The sequence below is a fragment of the Erpetoichthys calabaricus genome, chromosome 16, assembly GCF_900747795.2.
Source record: "Erpetoichthys calabaricus chromosome 16, fErpCal1.3, whole genome shotgun sequence".
Lineage (NCBI taxonomy): Eukaryota > Metazoa > Chordata > Cladistia > Polypteriformes > Polypteridae > Erpetoichthys > Erpetoichthys calabaricus.
The window spans coordinates 507,260-528,145 of record NC_041409.2 but is presented as its reverse complement, the minus strand read 5'-3'; the positions used below and the strand labels follow the sequence as shown (position 1 = coordinate 528,145).

Genomic DNA, 20,886 nt, shown 5'->3' with positions numbered 1-20,886 from the left:
ATATCTAAATGAGCCACAGTGGGCTCTGTGTTGATGAACTGGTGTTCCATTCAGGGGTAAACTTCAGCACTACAACCATGAAACTAATTTAAGTGGGTCCAGTAAAGGTATGAACTACTGGTTAGAAATAAATATCACACTAACCAGTTTTATGATAAGGTACCAAATGTACAAAATGTAGATTTGAATAAGGGACTATCTATGACAGAGACTTAGATTGGCTGTAGCAAAAATGACAGATCCCAAGATTAAGCTTATCTGCAGCACGAATTCTTTCACAAACCAATTAAAGTACAAAATAATTATTTTCAAACCAAGAAACTAAACCCAGCAGAGCAGGTATTTTCATTCACACTCTATTTTAGGAAAGTGGGAGGACTTTCACAAGCATGAAGGCATTATACATACTCCTAAAGACTCATGGGTGACAGAATGCAACCATGACTGTCAAAGGAACGTGCAGTGATTGTTACCAATGCGTTTCTAAATGGTATTCATTCCACTTAGAGCCAGAGTTACTGTGCATCCGGAAAATATTCACAGCGCATCACTTTTTCCACATTTTGTTATGTTACAGCCTTATTCCAAAATGGATTAAATTCATTTTTTTTCCTCAGAATTCTACACACAACACCCCATAATGACAACGTGAAAAAAGTTTACTTGAGGTTTTTGCAAATTTTTTAAAAATAAAAAAATTGAGAAAGCACATGTACATAAGTATTCACAGCCTTTGCCATGAAGCTCAAAATTGAGCTCAGGTGCATCCCGTTTCCCCTGATCATCCTTGAGATGTTTCTGCAGCTTAATTGGAGTCCACCTGTGGTAAATTCAGTTGATTGGACATGATTTGGAAAGGCACACACCTGTCTATATAAGGTCCCACAGTTGACAGTTCATGTCAGAGCACAAACCAAGCATGAAGTCAAAGGAATTGTCTGTAGACCTCTGAGACAGGATTGTCTCGAGGCACAAATCTGGGGAAGGTTACAGAAAAATGTCTGCTGCTTTGAAGGTCCCAATGAGCACAGTGGCCTCCATCATCCGTAAGTGGAAGAAGTTCAAAACCACCAGGACTCTTCCTAGAGCTGGCCGGCCACCTAAACTGAGCGATCGGGGGAGAAGGGCCTTAGTCAGGGAGGTGACCAAGAACCCAATGGTCACTCTGTCAGAGCTCCAGAGGTCCACTGTGGAGAGAGGAGAACCTTACAGGACAACCATCTCTGCAGCAATCCACCAATCAGGCCTGTATGGTAGAGTGGCCAGACGGAAGCCACTCCTTAGTAAAAGGAACATGGCAGCCCACCTGGAGTTTGCCAAAAGGCACCTGAAGGACTCTCAGACCATGAGAAAGAAAATTCTCTAGTCAGATGAGACAAAGATTGAACTCTTTGGTGTGAATGCCAGGCGTCACGTTTGGAGGAAACCAGGCACCGCTCATCACCAGGCCAATACCATCCCTACAGTGAAGCATGGTGGTGGCAGCATCATGCTGTGGGGATGTTTTTCAGCGGCAGGAACTGGGAGACTAGTCAGGATAAAGGGAAAGATGACTGCAGCAATGTACAGAGACATCCTGGATGAAAACCTGCTCCAGAGTGCTCTTGACCTCAGACTGGGGCTACGGTTCATCTTTCAGCAGGACAACGACCCTAAGCACACAGCCAAGATATCAAAGGAGTGGCTTCAGGACAACTCTGTGAATGTCCTTGAGTGGCCCAGACTTGAATCTGATTGAACATCTCTGGAGAGATCTTAAAATGGCTGTGCACCGACGCTTCCCATCCAACCTGATGGAGCTTGAGAGGTGCTGCAAAGAGGAATGGACGAAACTGGCCAAGGATAGGTGTGCCAAGCTTGTGGCATCGTATTGAAAAAGATTTGAGGCTGTAATTGCTGCCAAAGGTGCACCGACAAAGTATTGAGCAAAGGCTGTGAATACTTATGTACATGTGATTTCTCAGTTTTTTAATTTTTAATAACTTTGCAAAAACCTCAAGTAAACTTTTTTCACGTTCTCATTATGGGGGTTGTATGTAGAATTCTGAGGAAAAAAATGAATTTAATCCATTTTGGAATAAGGCTGTAACATAACAAAATGTGGAAAATGTGATGCGCTGTGAATATTTTCCGGATGCACTGTACTTGCAAACAAACAAGCTGCTTTTAGAATTGAAGCACTTACTTTGTATATTTTTTTTAAATTAAGTAATGGATTTGTGATTTTACTCTGGACAATGTACAAATCAAAAAAGTGGCTTCCACCCCCAGATTAGCTCATTTTACACTATTTAAAAGGAATAAATATAATCAACACTGTAATTAACCCTATGTTACAAATTATTAATCTGAATATTAAGACTGACTACTCACCTTAATGGGCATAGCTTCAGTGGAGCAACTAAGACCTGCTCTCAGAGCCTCTTTAACAGCATCAATTCCTTCATAGCCATAGCAAGCAACTTCAATGTCTTGAGTTGAAAAGAAAAAAAAATAGTGGTGGTGACTATTTCAAATGCTTTTGCTCTGTCACATCTAAAAGATGTCAAATGTAGTGTTTTGAAAAGACACACATAAAGCTACATTTACTGTCACTTACAATGAACCTTTTCAGGAACTTCACAGGCTTATATTTGATTGCTAAGGCCTACGTCAATATACTGATATCAAGAAGTGCACACACGTGACAGCCAATAATGTTCAGATGTTCTGTGACATGTGCAGATTCCTATAGTTGTAACAAGGGACATATTCGATACAAACAGGTTCCTTACATTATTCTACAATCTCTGGTAGTCTGCATTATGGAAATGAAAGAATGGATCTGTAAACTCGAGGGAATTTCACCATAAAATTCCTTTTACCAGAAAAAATAAGAAGGTTTATGGAATCATCAACCTGCATCCACCGTTTTGAGTCCTTACTTAACAAGTTACCGTTTTTTCACAGACAAGAATAGAATTTTTTTGGGATCACTCTCTGTCATACAAACCTGATGATGACAGTTGTGGGTTCTGATTTGCCTATTTTATAATAACTCTTAGAGATAAGTGAATGCAGTTTATCTTCTACTCTGCAGAGCACGTTTTGGTATCTGTCAGGCAATATTTCATCAAGATCCTGGTTCAGACTATATCAAGAATGACAGCTGGATGAATTCTGGGTGGGGGTTCATTCTTGATAAACATATAATTCATGTGAAAGCCCCAGAAGCACTGCTTTTCCTCATATGATGGCACCTCTGGTGTGAACTATCATGTTATGTTCCAAGATCACTTGACTCTTCAGCATTTCCTGGAACCCATCTAACCTGCGCTAACATACTGTTTAAAATAGCACCTTGTGAACACAGAACGCTGTTACAGATTCAGCAGTAAGTTAACTGGAAAAGGCAGGTGTAGGTAGGTAGGTGTCGGTAGGCCATTTAATGTACAGGCATACACACACACGCCTCCACCTACACATTTGTGAATTTGAAAGCATGCTACAATTAATACAAAGAATCTGAAAATTCTTAGTACAGTTCCGATTATTAAACAAAAAACAGCAGCATAAAAATGTCTTGAGCTGAAAAGAACTAAAATGCGCTTGCTGAAAAACCCAGGTCACTGTGCATGTGACCACAAAAAAATTTGAAAAAAACAAGGATACCTGCTCTAATTTTCACTGCCTGGGGGGTGAGTCGTCTGTTGATGTTGTCAATTAACACACTTCTCTCCTCTTCTGTCAAGTCCAGGCCATCTAAGACTGCTGGGTCTCTGAACAGACATGGCGCACAAAAAAAAAAAAAAAAAACCAAACCAAACAAAAACACATACTTGTCAATTATCATCTTTGAAGTACAGGAAATATTTAGAAAGTTGAAAAAAATATTCACAGTAGAACACAGTTGAAAAGATTAAAGTACACTACATTCATAAAACTACTTTCCTATCAAAGACAAGTTGCTGAAAAATGTTTTTGGATATTAATAAACCAACATCGTTTTTTTTTGTTTCAAGGAGAACATTAATAAAATCAGTATCTAAAAATGAAAACAGTTAAGCACCGGCAGAGAATGCACAGAATCCATGACACGATTATCCTAACAATTTACAAAGATGAAGGGGAGCTGAAAACGCCAATAACTATATGGACTTCCCATCAAATATTCTCCAAGAAAGAAACCTTTCTATGCAGACATCCTTCCATCAATACCAACTCCATCCCAAAGAACATGATTTTCACCCAGTAGTGTTTCAAAGCTTAGCATTTATGTTGATTTAAATCTTTTAATAACAACATTTTCAAGCAAGTTTTTAAAATACAGTAGCTTCTTAAAATGAAGGCAATAACCCTCCAGTGCTCAAAACACTGCAAAATTATACTAGTGAGAAGTTAAATCAGTTTCTTACATTTACTGAGTGAGGTTCTTCATACCAAAGATAACAGTATATGTTATTTTGGTTTTAAACATAAGGGTCTAATCATACACAAAATGCAATTTAAATTAGTCTCATCTCTGGAAAATAGATGCATTAATTCTCTGCTCTAAGGAACTCTGAAAAGAAAAGGGCAGTTCCACTGTGGTTGTCATAGTAGAGCACATAATATAACAGGAAATATTAATGGACATAGCTGTATTTAAATTGATCACAAAAATCATGTTCTTAGAGACCCACAATTTTGGCTTAAAGGGTCAACTTACTTTTTATTCTAACAAAAATTAATATTAAGACATATGAGACATAGACTGTTGCCTCCTTGGACAATTTAAAAGGCAATCACTTGCTTTTAGTTTCCATTGTCCTCAGAAAATATCACACAGCAAGATACTTAAAAAGGGCAAGATGGAAAACTCAAACATCTTTAGGGAAAGGTTAGAGGAGAATCCAAAAATAGATATTCACAAGAAGTGACAAGGGGAAAGTGCTTTACTAACATCTAGCTAAAGGCAATTCAATTTGGATCATAATGGCCAACAGTGTTTTGATGATTTGATCATCTGTTACTTTTAGTAAGGCATTCGAAATGAATGCTTTCACTTAAGTGCACAAATAATTCTTAAAGTAAGCTTGTTCTGAATTCTAAAAATTCACAGAAAAGAAAGTCATCTAACAGAGACTGCAAGTACATTTTTTTTTAATCAAGTACCACTAGATTAAGATGGAAACTTCAAGCTAATTTCAAAAAATGTTAGTATTTTAAAAAACAATTCAATTTTTTCACTAATTTATTTATGCTGAACCAAAAGAACATTACACCCTTAGGGATGAGAGAGGGGAATACAACAACAGTGCACACATGTAGTTGTTGATGTCCATAACTTACGAGACAGCTTGTTTGAAGGCATCATACGCTCCATAGCCTGGTCTCTTGTACTTTTCATCAAATACCCATGCTGTCCTCTGAAACAGACTCTCTAACTGTTCATCCTTGGAATACTCAAGAACTTCAGCCACATGCCTAAGAATGCTGTATACCTGGTAAAGCATAAAGCAGGTAACTCAAATTATACATATGCCTTCTTCTCAAAATGCAGTACTGCTACAAAAGATTTGAGGATAGATTTGAAGTGAAAACAATGTACGCTGGAATCTTTTAAATCATGAAGATATGAATGAGAAAACCAGATTAAGATGCACCCATGTTATAGTAATGTCAGATTCAGATGAAAAGGAAACAGATGAATAAGCAAAAGGTTCCATTTTAAAATATACCTTAGAATACATGTCCTAGGAAATGAGAGAATAAAAATATGAACATAAAAATTAAACAAACACTAAGCTGTAACTTCATATATTTGGCCTGGGCTCTCACACTTTATCCCCTTAAAACATTTCATCCAGTCTGTACAACAAGCTATGTTTAATGCACTTGCCATACTAAAAGTAAGTCATTTCCATCAATTAACCTACAGCAAATTCAACTTTAATTCAATGAACTAAGATGATCCTACATTTTATTAACACCTATCATATGATGAGACTGAAGACATTAATGCAATTCCAAATCCAGAGTATTCCTTGGACATCTGTCCTGTCTACACAACCAGTGTTACAGCCATCTCGGTGATATTCTTCTGCTCATACTTCAAAAAGCTAGAAGATCCACCTCCTCCAGCTCCACAATACTCCTAAGATCAGCATCTTGTTTCATGCATCTTCTTTTAATAGATTCATAAGGTAATGTAATAAATCCATTGCAAGGCCACTGTATGCAGGACAGTACATTCTTGGCAGTCTAAATCTACAGCAGAATTAACCAATACTAACGTGAGAAAAGTGAAATCATTTAAAGATCCGAATTCATTATGCTGTTTGTCACAATGAATGACTCAGTGCATCACACTAGCAGCCAGGCTGTATTTATAAAGGTACAAGGAACAAGAGTATTTCTAAAATATGTTCATTTTAATCTAATTGTGACATTGTTATGTCTTTACACACAAATGATAATGTGAAAATGGTTTTAAAAAAATTTCCTTTATGGTTTTTATTTTCTTAGATAGTAAAATAAACAATTATAAATCTATGAAGCACCTAAAGGACCAAGAACAGCATACATCATTAAATTAAGTTTATTACGGTTATTGCACTCAAGTTAAAGTGAAAGACCTAAACCTCCAGTAAGCCTTTCTACTAGCAACATCTCACTTGACAGTGACACCTCATAGCAGCTGCCGACATGTTTCAATAAAGCTTTAACTGAACTCACCAATATCAGAGGTGCCAATATGTTTTGGCTTTACCACAATTTTTTGAAATCATGCTGGTCATCACTGTTAACACTCAAAAAGGAGAGGTTCTATTTCTCCTTTTCAATTATTTGGAAGACCAAAATCAAAAACTTAGAATTTTCATTTTCATAAGCAAGCAGAAGATACTAAAAGTAGGTTTCACTCTCTCTTTACAGAGACATGCACATATACATACATGACTGTGCAACTGACAGCATATCAAGGGCACATGCATGAACAGACGGATCTAGTGCTGGGCAGTATAACCAAAATTCTATATCACTGTATTTTTCAAAATTATACCAGTTTCACGGTATTCAACTGTATTTTTTCCCCATGCATGAGTGGATGTTAACCACATTTTCCACTGCAATTACTGCAGTAGACTGGCTAAGAATAACCTATTCCACTGTCATAAGCATTGTACAAAAAAACATTTTAATGTGCACACAAGTGCTAATACAGGTTTGCATGGCCCCATAAAGTGATAGTTTTCAAGGGGGTGGCACTAATGAAGAGAAGGAATCACATTGCATGACAGTTGCAGTCAAAATATAGAACCATTTAATTGAACAAATTTTGCAAACAACTTAAACTATAATTTTGACAACATATTTTTAACCAACCATATTCAGAGGTGCTTGTCAAAGTTGTATTGCACTGAACATGTCTTAGAAAAGGAATAAATAGTAAATATTATTTGTAAACCAACTACACTTTCTGTTAATGTTAACAATCTCTGTCCACTGACTCAAAGTGACATTTAAACAACTTTACCATCATTAAACTGCATAATAGTTAAACTAATAAATAACAACAATAAAATAAACAGTGCAACTTCTAGTAATAATAATATTACTTCAAGACTTCAAGCCCAGGTGCATTACACAGTATTCACCAAATAAAAACAAAATAAAATAATACAAGTGCAACTAGGTAAGACATCTTTACCAACTGAACCCTTATTAAGGCAAATTACATTAATATGGACCTTGCTTCAAGCTAAGCTATATACATAAATAATAAAACTGCAACTTGCACTTATAATGATATTTGTGCTATAGCCCTACGGAAGTGCATTAGGGCCACGGTGAAGAAAAAAAAAACTATATGTCTAGAATAAAGTCGACATGTTGACTTTATTGTCTACATTTCCACTTTAATCTCGACACTTATGTCGAGATTAAAGTTGACATTTCCACTTTATTCTCATAGTTTATTTTGTCATTAAAATAGAATATCTATAACTTCTTTTAAAATGTACACATTTTATTTTATATGACTTGTCTATTTTTAACTTGTAATCTTTTTTTAAGCTTTATTGGATCTAGGCTGAGTGACTTGTTTTTTTCTCGTCATACACATTTCATTGTATGTTGACCCTGTGTTAACCTATATATGACAAATAAACCTAAACCTAACCTAGAATGTCATAAACTAAACTTCATCCTAAAATCAATGTTTAATTTGCTAGATTTTCTCAAACCCCGTCATAAGTTAATGTAGCACATTAAATGCTTTGTGTTAAGTGTTCCCTGACCCAGTTATTAATCGCTACGCGCTACTTAAACTGACTTCCTCTTCACTAAGAGGAGGCACAGGCAGGGATCGCCGCACAGAACACATTCACTTCATGATATTCCTGCTCTCTGAAAATTTAGAATGCTAAGATCAATACTTGATATTATTTTCTTGATGAAATGCATTAAAGCAGGTATTAAACGTGCACGGTACTGAGGCAGTAGTACTGCTCCCTTGCAGTAAGAGATCCCCAGGTGTATGTTCAGTATAGAGAACTTTATGGCAGGTGTGACAAGACTCCAAAAAACTGAAAGTATGAATGGGTATCAAAATGGTTTAAATAAAATATTGTGTAAATGTTGGGTTCATGATCTGGTGGTCAGAGACATGAACACAGAATTCAATGGATGTTCATCTGAGTGGGCTTTCTTTATTGCATGCATGCTGTCTTTGTCTGACGTACCAAACCCCCAGTTCCTATCCTTCCTTTTTCTTTCTCCACATAACCAATGATCACACGATAAATGTCTTTGTGAAATTAAAACTAGCTATAAACTTAGACCACGGAGCGTTCAGAACTTTAAAAAAAATCTTCGTTATACATGTTTAATTATGCCATCCATTCAGGGTAGCGCCCATCCCAGCAAGCATTGTGTGCGAGGCAGGAGCACATCACAGGGTGAATACGAGCAACGCATACACTAGCAGGGTCAATACAGCATAACAAAATCCCACATTCTACATGACTTTGAAAGGAAACTGCACGACGAGTAAACCTACCAGAACAACATGCAAATTCAAGGCAGGGAACACCCCCTCGCTGCGAGGCAGTAGTACAACCTCCACGCCACCGTGCCCCCACATGATTAATACATTTCATCATGAAAATTATATCAAGTATTTATCTTAGCATTCTAAATGTTCAGGGAGCAGGAATATCATGAAATTAATGTATTCTGTGTGCTGCCTGCACCTCCTCTTAGTGCAAGAGGAAGTCCGTATAAGAAGTACGTAGTGATTAACATGGCTCGGGGAACACTTAACACTAAGCATTTTATGTTCCAAATTACTTATGATGGGGTTTGAGAAAATCTGGCAAATTAAATATTCATTTTAAGATGAAGTTTAGTTTACGATATTCTACTTTAATGACAAATTACGAGAATGAAGTCAACATATTGACTTTAATCTCGACATAAATGACGAGAATAAAGTAGAAATGTTGAAAATAATGTCAACATGTCGACTTTATTCTCGTCATAAGCATCGAAATTAAAGTGTAAACGTCGGGAATAAAGACAACATGTCATCACATTATTACACAGTACCCAGGTACATTACACAGTACTGAAAAAAAAAAAACACGTACAACTTGGCTTGCAGTATTATCCAGTAGTACAGAAACAGTATTCACAAATTTGAACATAATGGTTCATATCCGACCTTTTAAACCAAAGTATCTCTAGACAACAGACATGGCTCCTTCTTCTGTGTCATCATATTCAACTTTATCGTCTGCTACAGCTTCAGTTTCAGAATGTTCTCTGTCCATTTTCAACATTCAATACCTCCACTAACGCACGTACTCCGTTGCATGCGTGTTTAGCGGTGTAGCAGGTCCCCTCTTAAACAGTTTATCACTGCATCACGTTCCGAACGTTGTTTAGGCTATTTAAACTGTGTTGCGGTATAAAAAAAATCCATATCATAACAAAAATAAAAAACGATTTTTGGTATGAACTGGTATACCGTCCAGCACTAGACTGATCTTTACACACTAGAAAAGCTAGCTGTTTACATAACATTCACTTCGTTGAAACTGTGTACCTAATAATTATCCAACCAAGATGGCAAGCCATTTACAAACCCGTGCCCAGTTATAACATTTACCACTTCCAAAGAGGCAGCATACGTACACCATGGTACAGTGTTTAAAAAGAAGACTATGTCAAAGTGAAGTATTCAAGTTCTACATTTTTTCTAAAGCTGACTAATTACTTGATTGATATAAAAGTAACAAGCATCAGCATGGATCAACAAAAGCATGTTTACTCCTTAAAAAATATCATTTTAAAATAAATTAATAAGTTATTTCTGATAAACTTAGTTTATCATCAATTTTCCATCCATGTCTGTGACAAATCCATGTCTTGCCACACAAATGTAATACTATTTATATCTCAAAACAGTAATAGTAATCACAGACAAAGCACTGCTCAAATTAATGCTTTTTCAAAGGACCTTCTACAAAAATAAACAAAACTCATGAATATAATTGGCACATGTAGTACATGCAGTAGTAAACCTCACTTGCAATATTCATTGAACAAAATATAACAGATTTTAATAATAATATTGTTCTTTTGACCCAAGTAACTGCCCTTCAGCACTTTTGCCTTTAACCTGTTTTTTCTTTAACTAAATCAAGCTGTTGAAATGTAACTTTTTCCCTCTGGGATACAGGAAGCATTCATGTGGAAAAAATTACACTATTTAGTATGAGTTCTAAGCAGGTATGGAGTATATTAAGGGATTAATGCAAACATAAAATCAGGTCTTGCAAGACATCTGACTGCTGAAGCGCAGACATTCATTTCAAGTTTAAAATAAACAGGATGTACTAGAAATCTATTCTGTACACAGCTGTTCAGGTATTTATAGATTCCTTAGCCTGTCACTTTTTCTGTGCCCTCCAGCTAGTTAATTTGCCCTATTGTTCTTACCTCTTTCCTTTCCTCTGCTTCTGGTCTTATTCCGCTGTGGCTCGTTTTGTCCTAAGTTAATTGTGTTTAGGACTTTTAAGGTAAAAGTTTTATTTAATTCATTTTGCAACTATTCTCAAAAAAACATTTCCTGATAGGAAATCAGATTAACACTAGAATTATCAGAGCCTACGAAAAAACTTGTAGATCCGGCCCACCTTAAATCGCTTCTTAAAACCGTTCTCACCTCTCCGCCAGCGTCTTTTGTCATCTAAATGTACTGATAAAGACAAGCTGCCAGCAGCCGGCTATTCCATCCCCCCAACGACTTTGAACGTAAACGAGCTTTTCCCAGCTCATGCCTTGAATGATTATCTGGGAGTGAAGTGGAGTTTTAGAGTAGAAATAATAGATTGTTATTTGGAACACACGCATTTCATATGTGTTGCATCTCTACAGTAATCTGTGTAAACACATTGTTAAAACAGAAACGTTTTATATATTCTAGTAGCAAATGACAAAATGTAGGCATAAACTATATAATGTATGAAGCCTGAAGTCCAAATATCAAAGAAACACTTTCACAAAAGGTACAAAAAAAAAAGCCACCACCAAAAAAAGCCGCCTTAGTGTGCGACATTGACACGCGTTAGCTATCATTGCTTCCGTGGCGCAACAGTATCAGTCGCTGACTGGGTATCAGAAGGTCATGAGTTCGATCCTGCACAACTCACTTTTGAGAAGTGTTCTTATTTTCACTATTTTAGAATAAAAAGATACATTTGATTTCAGTCTGTAACAGCCGGTGTAATTTATGATATTTGTAAAGGTTAGCTATATTTTTTTTTTTAAATTCACTTTTCATCGTTTCAGTCGCGTTCAGGATCCTTCCCTACCGCCCCCCACCTGACACTGCTGTTTTCACATGAAGACGCGCTATAGTTCTGCAGTGTATCACGATACATACGACCGCGTGTTTTTTTCCCCCAATATTGCCAGTCCCCACGTGTTGCTGTATGCTGTTTCTTTTGTACTCCAGGACATGCAGAGGAAAGCATAGTAAAGAGAAGTAACTTCAGCGCTATATGCAATCATCAGACACTCCCCATCTGATGCTGTTTTCACATAAAGACGCGCTAAAGCTCTGCAGTGTACTTGTGACTGCATTGTCGTACCAATGCTTGTGAACTGAAGTGTCTGCATGCACTTTTCGTGGCATTATACGTGTATTTTTTGAGCATGTCCATGTAACTCAAACACAGGAACATATGTTGATGTAAAAGTATAACAAAACAAGTGCACTTTTATTCAAGACTATAACCAAAGAAAAAAGAAAGCAAGTTACAGTAGGAGGTTGATATGATAGCTTGCGTGGTGGAATGCTAAGAACTGCTGATTTCCATTCCGTGCTATATAACTGTTAACATTTGAATCTGATGATTGCATATAGCGCTGTCTTATTCAGTGTGTGCAAGAACATGCAGGTGGCCAGTTGCTGAGTGCAAGTTGCTGAGTGCTACAACGCACATTTTAAAAAAAAGAGACAAATATATGTGACGTTTTGAAGAAATCATTTTATGACGCGAATAGTACCAATCAGAAAAGATCGTCTAAGTAATGCAATATTATTTGAAAACGAACAGCGTCAGATCGGGTGTGAAGTTATACTGGCGCTGTTTGAGTCAGATCAGAAGCTGAATAAGCTGAAAAAGGTCCTGTTCTGACTCTAAGTAAAAAAGCATGAATTAATCAACAGAAATAACCGCGATTGACATTTTAAAGTTAACGATTTACAGTGCATACCAATTTATAAATTCAATGTTTGTTTGAGGAAATAAAGAACCACTTTCTTCAAAGCTGGGAATCGAACTCACGTCTCTGTAGCACGGTAAGGCAGCTGAGCTCCAAGTCAGCAAACCGTAGCGTTAAGCCACGGAAGCTTTTGTATCAGCCTTGAACCTTTTATGAAAGTGTTTATTTGATGTTTGGACTTCAGGCTTCACAGATTCTATAGTTTATGCCTACATTTTGTAACATTTATTACTAAAATATGAAAAAGTTTCTGTTTTAGCAATGTGTTTACACAGATTACTGTAGAAACGGAACACGCATGAAATGCATGTATTCCAAATAGCGATCTATTATTTCCATTCTAAAACTCCAGCAGTTCAGTCACTCCCAGATAATCAAACAAGACATGAGCTGGGAAAACTTAGTGAACGTTCTGCGACGGTGGGGGATGGAATAGCCGGCTGCTCGCTGCTCCTCTTAGTCGGCACATTTAGAAGACAAGAGAGGTGAGAATGGTTTTAAGGTGGGCCAGATCTACGAGTTTTTTCATAGACTCTGGTAATTCCAGTATTAACAAAGAGATGGAGCATAAAACTCAACTATGCTGAGCTCAAACTGATTTGCTTTATGCCAGTTTCTCTGAGCATTTTGAAGGCATTTAATTTGTTAAACCATTAACTAAATCTCTACAGAAATCCCAATAGCATAAACTTATTCAGTTCTAAGTGCAGGATTTCAGAGTCACCAATAATCATAATAATTTAAATAATCATATGAAGAATATATTAACTAACCTTAATCTAAATGAAAGCTCTGCACTAATTAAAAGTGGTTTGCTTCTGGCCTAGGTTTTTCAAATTTGGAACCCACAAACATCCAAAAAATAAAAGTGAACAAAACTAAAACGAGCCTTTGATACACTCATGTATTTTACAGTCATGTATAATTTTGAGGCAAATGCATTTATGAAGCACTGACTTACAGTTTTGGATTTTGTAAACTTGTCTTCACATTTGATGGCTTCTTCAGGTGAAACTCTTCTTTTTGATAAGTCAATATAACCTAGCAAAAATTATAACATATACTCACCATTAGACCATAATACAAATTTTCACCATTATTAGAAATACAAATTTTCACCATTATTAGAAATACTCAAACATTTGTTAACGATCAAGGACACACACAAATGGACACGTGAATAGGTTACACATTTCAGAAGAGTCACAGCTCCAATGCCTTAAAAATTAATTCTCAAATTTACTTTAGACATATTCTAACCTCTGCTGAATTTCCAGATCTTCTATAATGATAGGTAAAAGAAATCTTAATTAAAATCTATTTAGGAACATCTTTTCATATGCATCAAAACAAGTACCAATGCTGTTATGTCTTTCCAAAATTATTAATTTACTGCATTTTTTACAAAATTATTAATATATTGTATCTATCAATAAAACAAAAAGATGCTTAACTTGTTATGTCTAACTCTTTAATGAGGAGGAAAAAAGAACGAGTTAAAGAGATGAATAGACAAAGATTCTAGGTCACTAAATTCTGACTAATTGTACATTTCAGCATTTGTGTCATCTGTAATAAAACTCCTAAAAGGAACTAGCTGTGAAACTATGTCTAGAAAATAAAAAGAGCACCATTTTAACACTCATTATTCAGTGCTGATATATTGGAATGTTCACTAATTGCAAAATCTAACTCACTGTGACAATGAATGGAGTGGACAGCAGGACACAAGGGAGCAGGCAGGCTCTACAAAGCAGTTCTTCTGAGTCAGAGAAAAGCTTGCAGACTGATATGTGCTATTTCATTACAGTTCAGTTTAGTGCTGTCACTATGCCTATAATAATTCAAAATATCTCCTCAAAACACTTAACAAACATTCGCAAGTTATGAATGAGACTTCTCACCTGTTCTGCCACCCTATACAATGTAATAGTTACAAGGGACGTTCAAAAAGTTTCTGCACTTTTTTTTTTTTTTTTTACTCTATTCATTAAGAGTTTCAAAAACAAATGACATCACCTTTCTTCATAGTCACCTTCCTTTGCGATGCAATTTTCCCAGAGTCGTACCAACTTTGTAATGACATCAGCAAAAAATGAGCCACTGATGCACCACTGCTTTCACATCAGGCTTCTTTCTTCATTCCCTGTGGTCGAGGATGTAGTTGGACGTCCAGAGCGCTCTGCATCCATCAAACTAGTATGCTCATTTTCAAACATTTCAATCCACTCATAGATAACTCTACGAGAGAACTTTATCCCCATACTGAGCACACCTGCAGAGATTAATTTGTGCTCCCTGCACACCTTCTGGCCACAAAAAGCGTATGACAAGAATGCTGTTCCTCTTTGGTGCCATTTATAAGTTTTGCAGCCATCTTCACCACAGGGTGACAACTCTTATATTAAACTGTAAGGGCAGATGGTTTGCCAGACAGAACTAGTCACATGACACTCTAAGACACGACCAATTACTAATCCTCCCGCCTTCACCGTTTCCAACGAAAATATAGAAGTGTAGAAACTTTTTGAATGACCATCGTATCTTCATATGAGAACAGAAATGTTTTACAAACATGATATAATTTACATATAGCAGTGTCTAACACCACTAATATATGATTTATACAAAACACAGTTGTTGCAATGTGTGAGTACAACCAAGAAAAAGAACATGACAAATCTGATGATCCAGTGCACTTTGTTTTTTTCCAACAAAAAAGCACTACATGCCAATGTTTTAAACATTTTATAACCTCTTCCAGTTAACATGATGACCTTTTTCACTAAATATCTGACAATTTAGTCTAAAAATGTATTTTTTCTGCAAAAGTAGGTTAAGCATCTTTGTTTAGAAGGTCAGTGTTCTTTCTTATTGAAATCTGAATTTAAAATAAATGTTGGTTTATATTTCTCCTGATACAGCTTCCCTATAGAAACCATACTGCCACCAAACGGCAGCGTTCATGTATGGTCTTACTGTATGGTATAAAGCAATGTTTTTCAAACTGGGAGCGGTGTGTGAAAGTCCAAGGCAATCCTGGCAAAGTTGACATGTAACCAAAAAAAAAAAAATCAATTTTTTAGATTGTCTTTAGATTACCTCACATAATTTTAAAATAAAAATACAGGCACAGTAGACCTCCACGAAGTCTTCGCAGATTTTTATTAATTGTTAGCAGAAAGCGCAAATATCCTACGCAACTTTTTATGGCTTTCTTCGTGGCAATACAGTGCTGTAGAGAGAACAGGAAGCAACAGCCAAGGGAAACACGGTTTGGGATGGTGAAAGTAGCCAATCCCAGAGCGTTATTCATTTCTCCTTGCTGCTGATTGACTGCTGCCCTGTGGCGCATCTCCAGCTGAGTGTCCTTGTGTTTTCCATTTTGTTATTGTATTCATTTTGTTATTCTTAAACACACAAGATGTTGCCGAAATGCCCTGCATCTTCTAATGCTTCTGGTACTTAGCCTAAGCGCCAGAAGAAGTTTAAAACACTCCAGGAGAAGGTTGAACTACTGGATTTGCTCCAGGAACTAAAAAGTTATGCTGCAGTAGCACACCACTACGACATTAATGAAAGCAACACACGTTACATAAAGAAGAACGAAGCAGCGATCTGGAGTACCGTATATGTAAGTTTCTGTGATAGTGCCAAAAAGGTAATGACCGTAAGGAATAAAAATATCGTCAAGATGGAATCTGCCTTGGCATTGTGGATCACCGACTGCAGGAAGAAGAACATCCCCTTGGACGGTAACAGCATCCGTGAGAAAGCACGGAAATTGTACCAGCAGTTCGCTACAGGAGACAATGTAGCAACTTCCAATCACAATGTCCCTGAAACCTATAAAGAAAAGCCAGCACGAAACCTCACCAGAAGAAGACCCATCCAAAGATACGACTCCTCCTGAAGCGCCTGAAGAAGAGGCGCCACACGAAAAGTTTTAAATTCTCTTTATAGTACAGCACAGCTACTTCATCATCATCATCATCATCAATATCATTCATCATTGGCGAGTATCCGTACATTTTACTGTATTGTAATTAAATGAAATTATTATGTATTTACTCTACTTATAACAAAGAAAACGACAGCACATACCAAAGAAAACGCACTTGCGTGAATTACAGTACGTATAGCGGTAACATCGGTATTTTACATTTCAGCATCGCGGGAGACATAGCAGTAGCAGTACAGTACTGTACAGTATACAGGTTTACCTTTACATTCTGTTTTTAGGTAATGTATTAAGCCGAGTTTGCAATGAAATTAAAGTGTTTTGGGGGCATACTGTATTTAGGGTTTAAACTATAAAAATAGGCATTTAAAAGGCATTTCTAACCACGTCCAAAAGTTGTGTTTTTTCACAATTCGCGGGTGCTCTACGAACGTAACCCCTGCGAATTTCGCGGGTGTACTGTAAACTCAAAAATTCAATTGCTGCAGAAGACTAGTTCTTTATTTTTTAAACGTGTGTGGGTCATGAGCTGCTATCAGGTGGCATTTGAGGGGGAGGGAGAAAATAAAAATAGGCTTAAAACTTGGCTTTAAAAGGACTCTTGGTTTGATAGCAGCCAACTCAGAATCTGCGTCATTTCAGTCTCACGTTTCTCCTGCTGTGAGATTCAACTCCTGCATCTCCCACACCTGTTCTCTTCTCTGTCCACTGCTTGTACCGCATTGAAGTCTCCCACTAATTACACTGGCTCAGAGCTAACAGATCCCTCTTGCTAACCATCTCTTTGAGCTGCTCCATGCCAGGATGAAAACTAAACATTCATCATGCGCCAAATTTGTTGAATGTTTGCAAAAAAGGCTATCTCAGGTAAGTTTTCCCTTTCTCATCGCACTAAAAGCTATGGTAAGCTCTTTTTGTCTAACACTTTTAGAAACTGATAAGCTATAACAGGAGAATAAATAATGAACAACTAAGACAAATGTTAATTAATAATAAATTCCATGTACAGTATCTACCATTTCATTTTAGTCTTACTAAGATAAATTAACAGTGGAAAGCTTTTGTTTTGGACAGAGTTTGTAATGTTTGGTAATCTTTGTCCTTCCTTAAAAAAAGCAGGACTGGACTGAAGGTAGAAGCAGAACTGTTCTTAAAGTTAACAGTAACTTGACAATGACAAAAATACGCAAGACAACAAAAAAATGACAAGTGTCTGTGCACCTCTGTGTCTATCTGGTAGCTAGGGTTAGGAAAATTAAAAAAAAAAAAAAAAAAGACTAAACATATAAAAGGGTAAAAAAATTTTAATAAAAATGCCAAATAAGTAACAAAATTGGGGTGGAGTGGTGGCTCTGAGGCTAAGGATCTGCGCTGGTATCCAGAAGGTTGCCGGTTCGAATCCCCGTCACTGCCAAAAGAGATCCTACTCTGCTGGGCCCTTGAGCAAGACCCTTAACCTGTAACTGCTCCAGGGGCGCTGTACAATGGCTGACCCTGCGCTCTGACCCCAAGGGGTATGCGAAATCTAACAAATTTCTAATATGAGAAATCGTATAAGACGAAATAAAGAACAAACAAAAAAAAAAAAAATAATTGATCTTATCTGCCTATTCTGTTGTCTCACGTTAACTGCCAGCAACAGCAGAATTGTAGGAACTTTCTTACACCTGCTTGGGCCACATGAAAAAGGTTTATAGCTGTAATGCTAATGACCAATAATTGTGTGATGGGCAATGGGTGAGTGAAAATAACCATAAATCGAATTGGACATCGGGAAACCAGACTCCAATGTGATTAGGCTGGAGTCGCTAAACCAGACCAATGCAGTAGTGAACACCACTGCATTTTCCCAGAAAAATGCTTCAACTGTAAGAGTGGTCAGTTTGACAAGTGACACCGAGAGGTGAAAACACCACAAGAGAAAGGGAATCGCGTATGATTATGCCAGATCAAATGGACAACCTATGCATCAAATAGAAAGGATGAGATCTACATTGATTACTTAGATTTGAAGCCATCTTAGATAAGTAGCGTAGCTGGTGATCCTATAAAACAAAATACATTCATAGCCATGAAGAATGCCCAGCCTTCACACTGAGTTATTTTACTCTTATTTTTGACCTGAAGTCATATACAGCTGTATCATTTTTGTAGTTCAAAAGGATCAAAATTTTGAGCTTTCATTAAAACAAACTATTGTTCTTACATCAAAAATACCTCATTAAAAAGGTATATGTATGAAAAATAAAGCCACACAACCAGAGAAAACTAATTGTTTACAATCCACAAATTAAAAATTAGGTGGACGGATGCGAGTTAAGAAATCCAACTTTTAGTTGTACCTAGTAAGAGTTTAGTACTTAATTTAATAATGAGAAAAAAAAAGTCAATTCCTGAAGGAGGTGATCCAAAATAAAAGGTTAAGTACGCTGGCTCAGGGATGATCTGTGATATTTGATTACATAAGTGTTAATAGTCTGCTATACTTAAACATTTTCTTTGATTAATAGGTCTACCATTATACTGTACAAAATCATGTAGTGTGATCACTGCTATCATTAATCAAGAGCCAAGACCATGCTCCGTTTTGCAGCATTGGCTTTACATTAGTGGGGGGCTTTAACTTGAAACTTAAAAAAATATATAAATGTTTTTCTAATAGTGAAAGTACTCTTTCATTTGGGTACTTTGTGGCACGGTACAGCCATTTTCATATAACAGAAATACGAAAAAAGTGGATTGGTGAGATCACTTGTCTAGTTTTGAGCTGGTACTTTTTTCTATTAAAAAAATTTCCAGACCGACATTTATGTGATGAATCACTGGTCAGCAGCAGCAGTATATGGATTCCAAAGAAAGGTCCCTAACACTTTAAGCAAGAGAGAAATCTCTCCTGCACAAAACAGCCTTTTAGATGTTATAAGCATCTTCCTGGGACAAAAGGCCACTCTCTGCACTCAGCATCACCACCTCATTAGGTCTGTTGTACATTTTACTGACAGACCATGTTCAACTGGCCAAACACATGGCACTGCAGAAAAACCTAACAAGTACTTACATGGGGTTTATGAAGGATATCATGCACAATACAGACAGGCAAGCCAAAGTTAGCACAGGTGAATTCAAGTGACACTGTGCAAGGCTGTTTAGATTTTATGAATGGTTAGTAATACTTATTCAGGTTAACACTAGAATTACCAGAGCCTACGAAAAAACTCGGCCCACCTCTCCATCAGCGTCTTTTGTTCTGTAAATGTGCCAATAAAGACAAGCAGCCTACTATTCCATCCCCCCATCGCCGCAGAACGTGCACAAAGTTCTACCAGCTCATGCCTTGATTATCTGGGAGTGAAGTGCTGGAGTTTTAGAGTGAAAATAATAGATTGTTATTTGGAACAAGTGCATTTCACGTGTGTTCTGTTTCTACAATAATCTGTGTAAACACATTTTTAAAACAGAAACGTTTTTCATATTTTAGTAATGAATGACAAAATGTAGGCATAAACTATATAATGTGCGAAGCCTGAAGTTCAAAGATCAAATAAACACTTTCATAAAAGGGTCAAGGACGATATAACAGCTTCCGTGGCGTAGCGGTAAGAATTGTTGATTTATAATTAAGAGTCCACGGATTTGATCCTGACTGCCTCCTGTATTTACCATTTTCAGTGTTGAGCTGCTCTTATTGTTATTCTTATACAGTAAACACATACATTTGATTTGTGTCTGTAACAGCCGGTTTACATTTGAAACTGGGAATAACTGTAGATGCGAGTGGTGTTTTGAGGCAATGAAACTGGACATTCTCTGATCTGGATGGGTAAAAGCTGACACACAAACACTGGTGAATCTGCCTTCTTCGTACGCCATTATCACTTGATTTTTTTTATTCAGTTTTATTGAGTGTTCTTGCTTACGCTGAATTAGTATGCACCTTATGGTCCATGATGTCAAAGCCGCACTGACAAAAAACAGAGACATAGGTATATATGATATTTGGAATTATTAATTGTATGACCTGTATAGTACATTTCGGAAAACATTGTGGCACTGAAGCAACATTATTCATATTCATTCGCATAACATCTTGCGATTGTAATCAGTGGCTGCATGTTTTTTTTTTTTCTTTTCTTTCCCCAATCTTGCCAGTCCCCACATGTTGGTGTATGGTG

The 20,886-nt window shown here is 36.8% G+C and overlaps 1 protein-coding gene across 1 annotated transcript in view; it reads right to left on the bottom strand.

Moving 5' to 3' along the window:
• The window catches only part of LOC114666766 (eukaryotic translation initiation factor 2 subunit 1), a 38,693-nt gene that overhangs the window by 7,628 nt on the left and 10,179 nt on the right, over positions 1-20,886 (bottom strand). Inside the window, exons 3-6 of the mRNA XM_028821750.2 lie at positions 13,715-13,794; positions 5,311-5,462; positions 3,652-3,758; positions 2,374-2,471 (exon numbers count right to left, since the gene is read on the bottom strand). Of these exons, the coding sequence (XP_028677583.1) occupies positions 2,374-2,471; positions 3,652-3,758; positions 5,311-5,462; positions 13,715-13,794 (437 nt within the window). The remainder of the gene's footprint in view (positions 1-2,373; positions 2,472-3,651; positions 3,759-5,310; positions 5,463-13,714; positions 13,795-20,886) is intronic.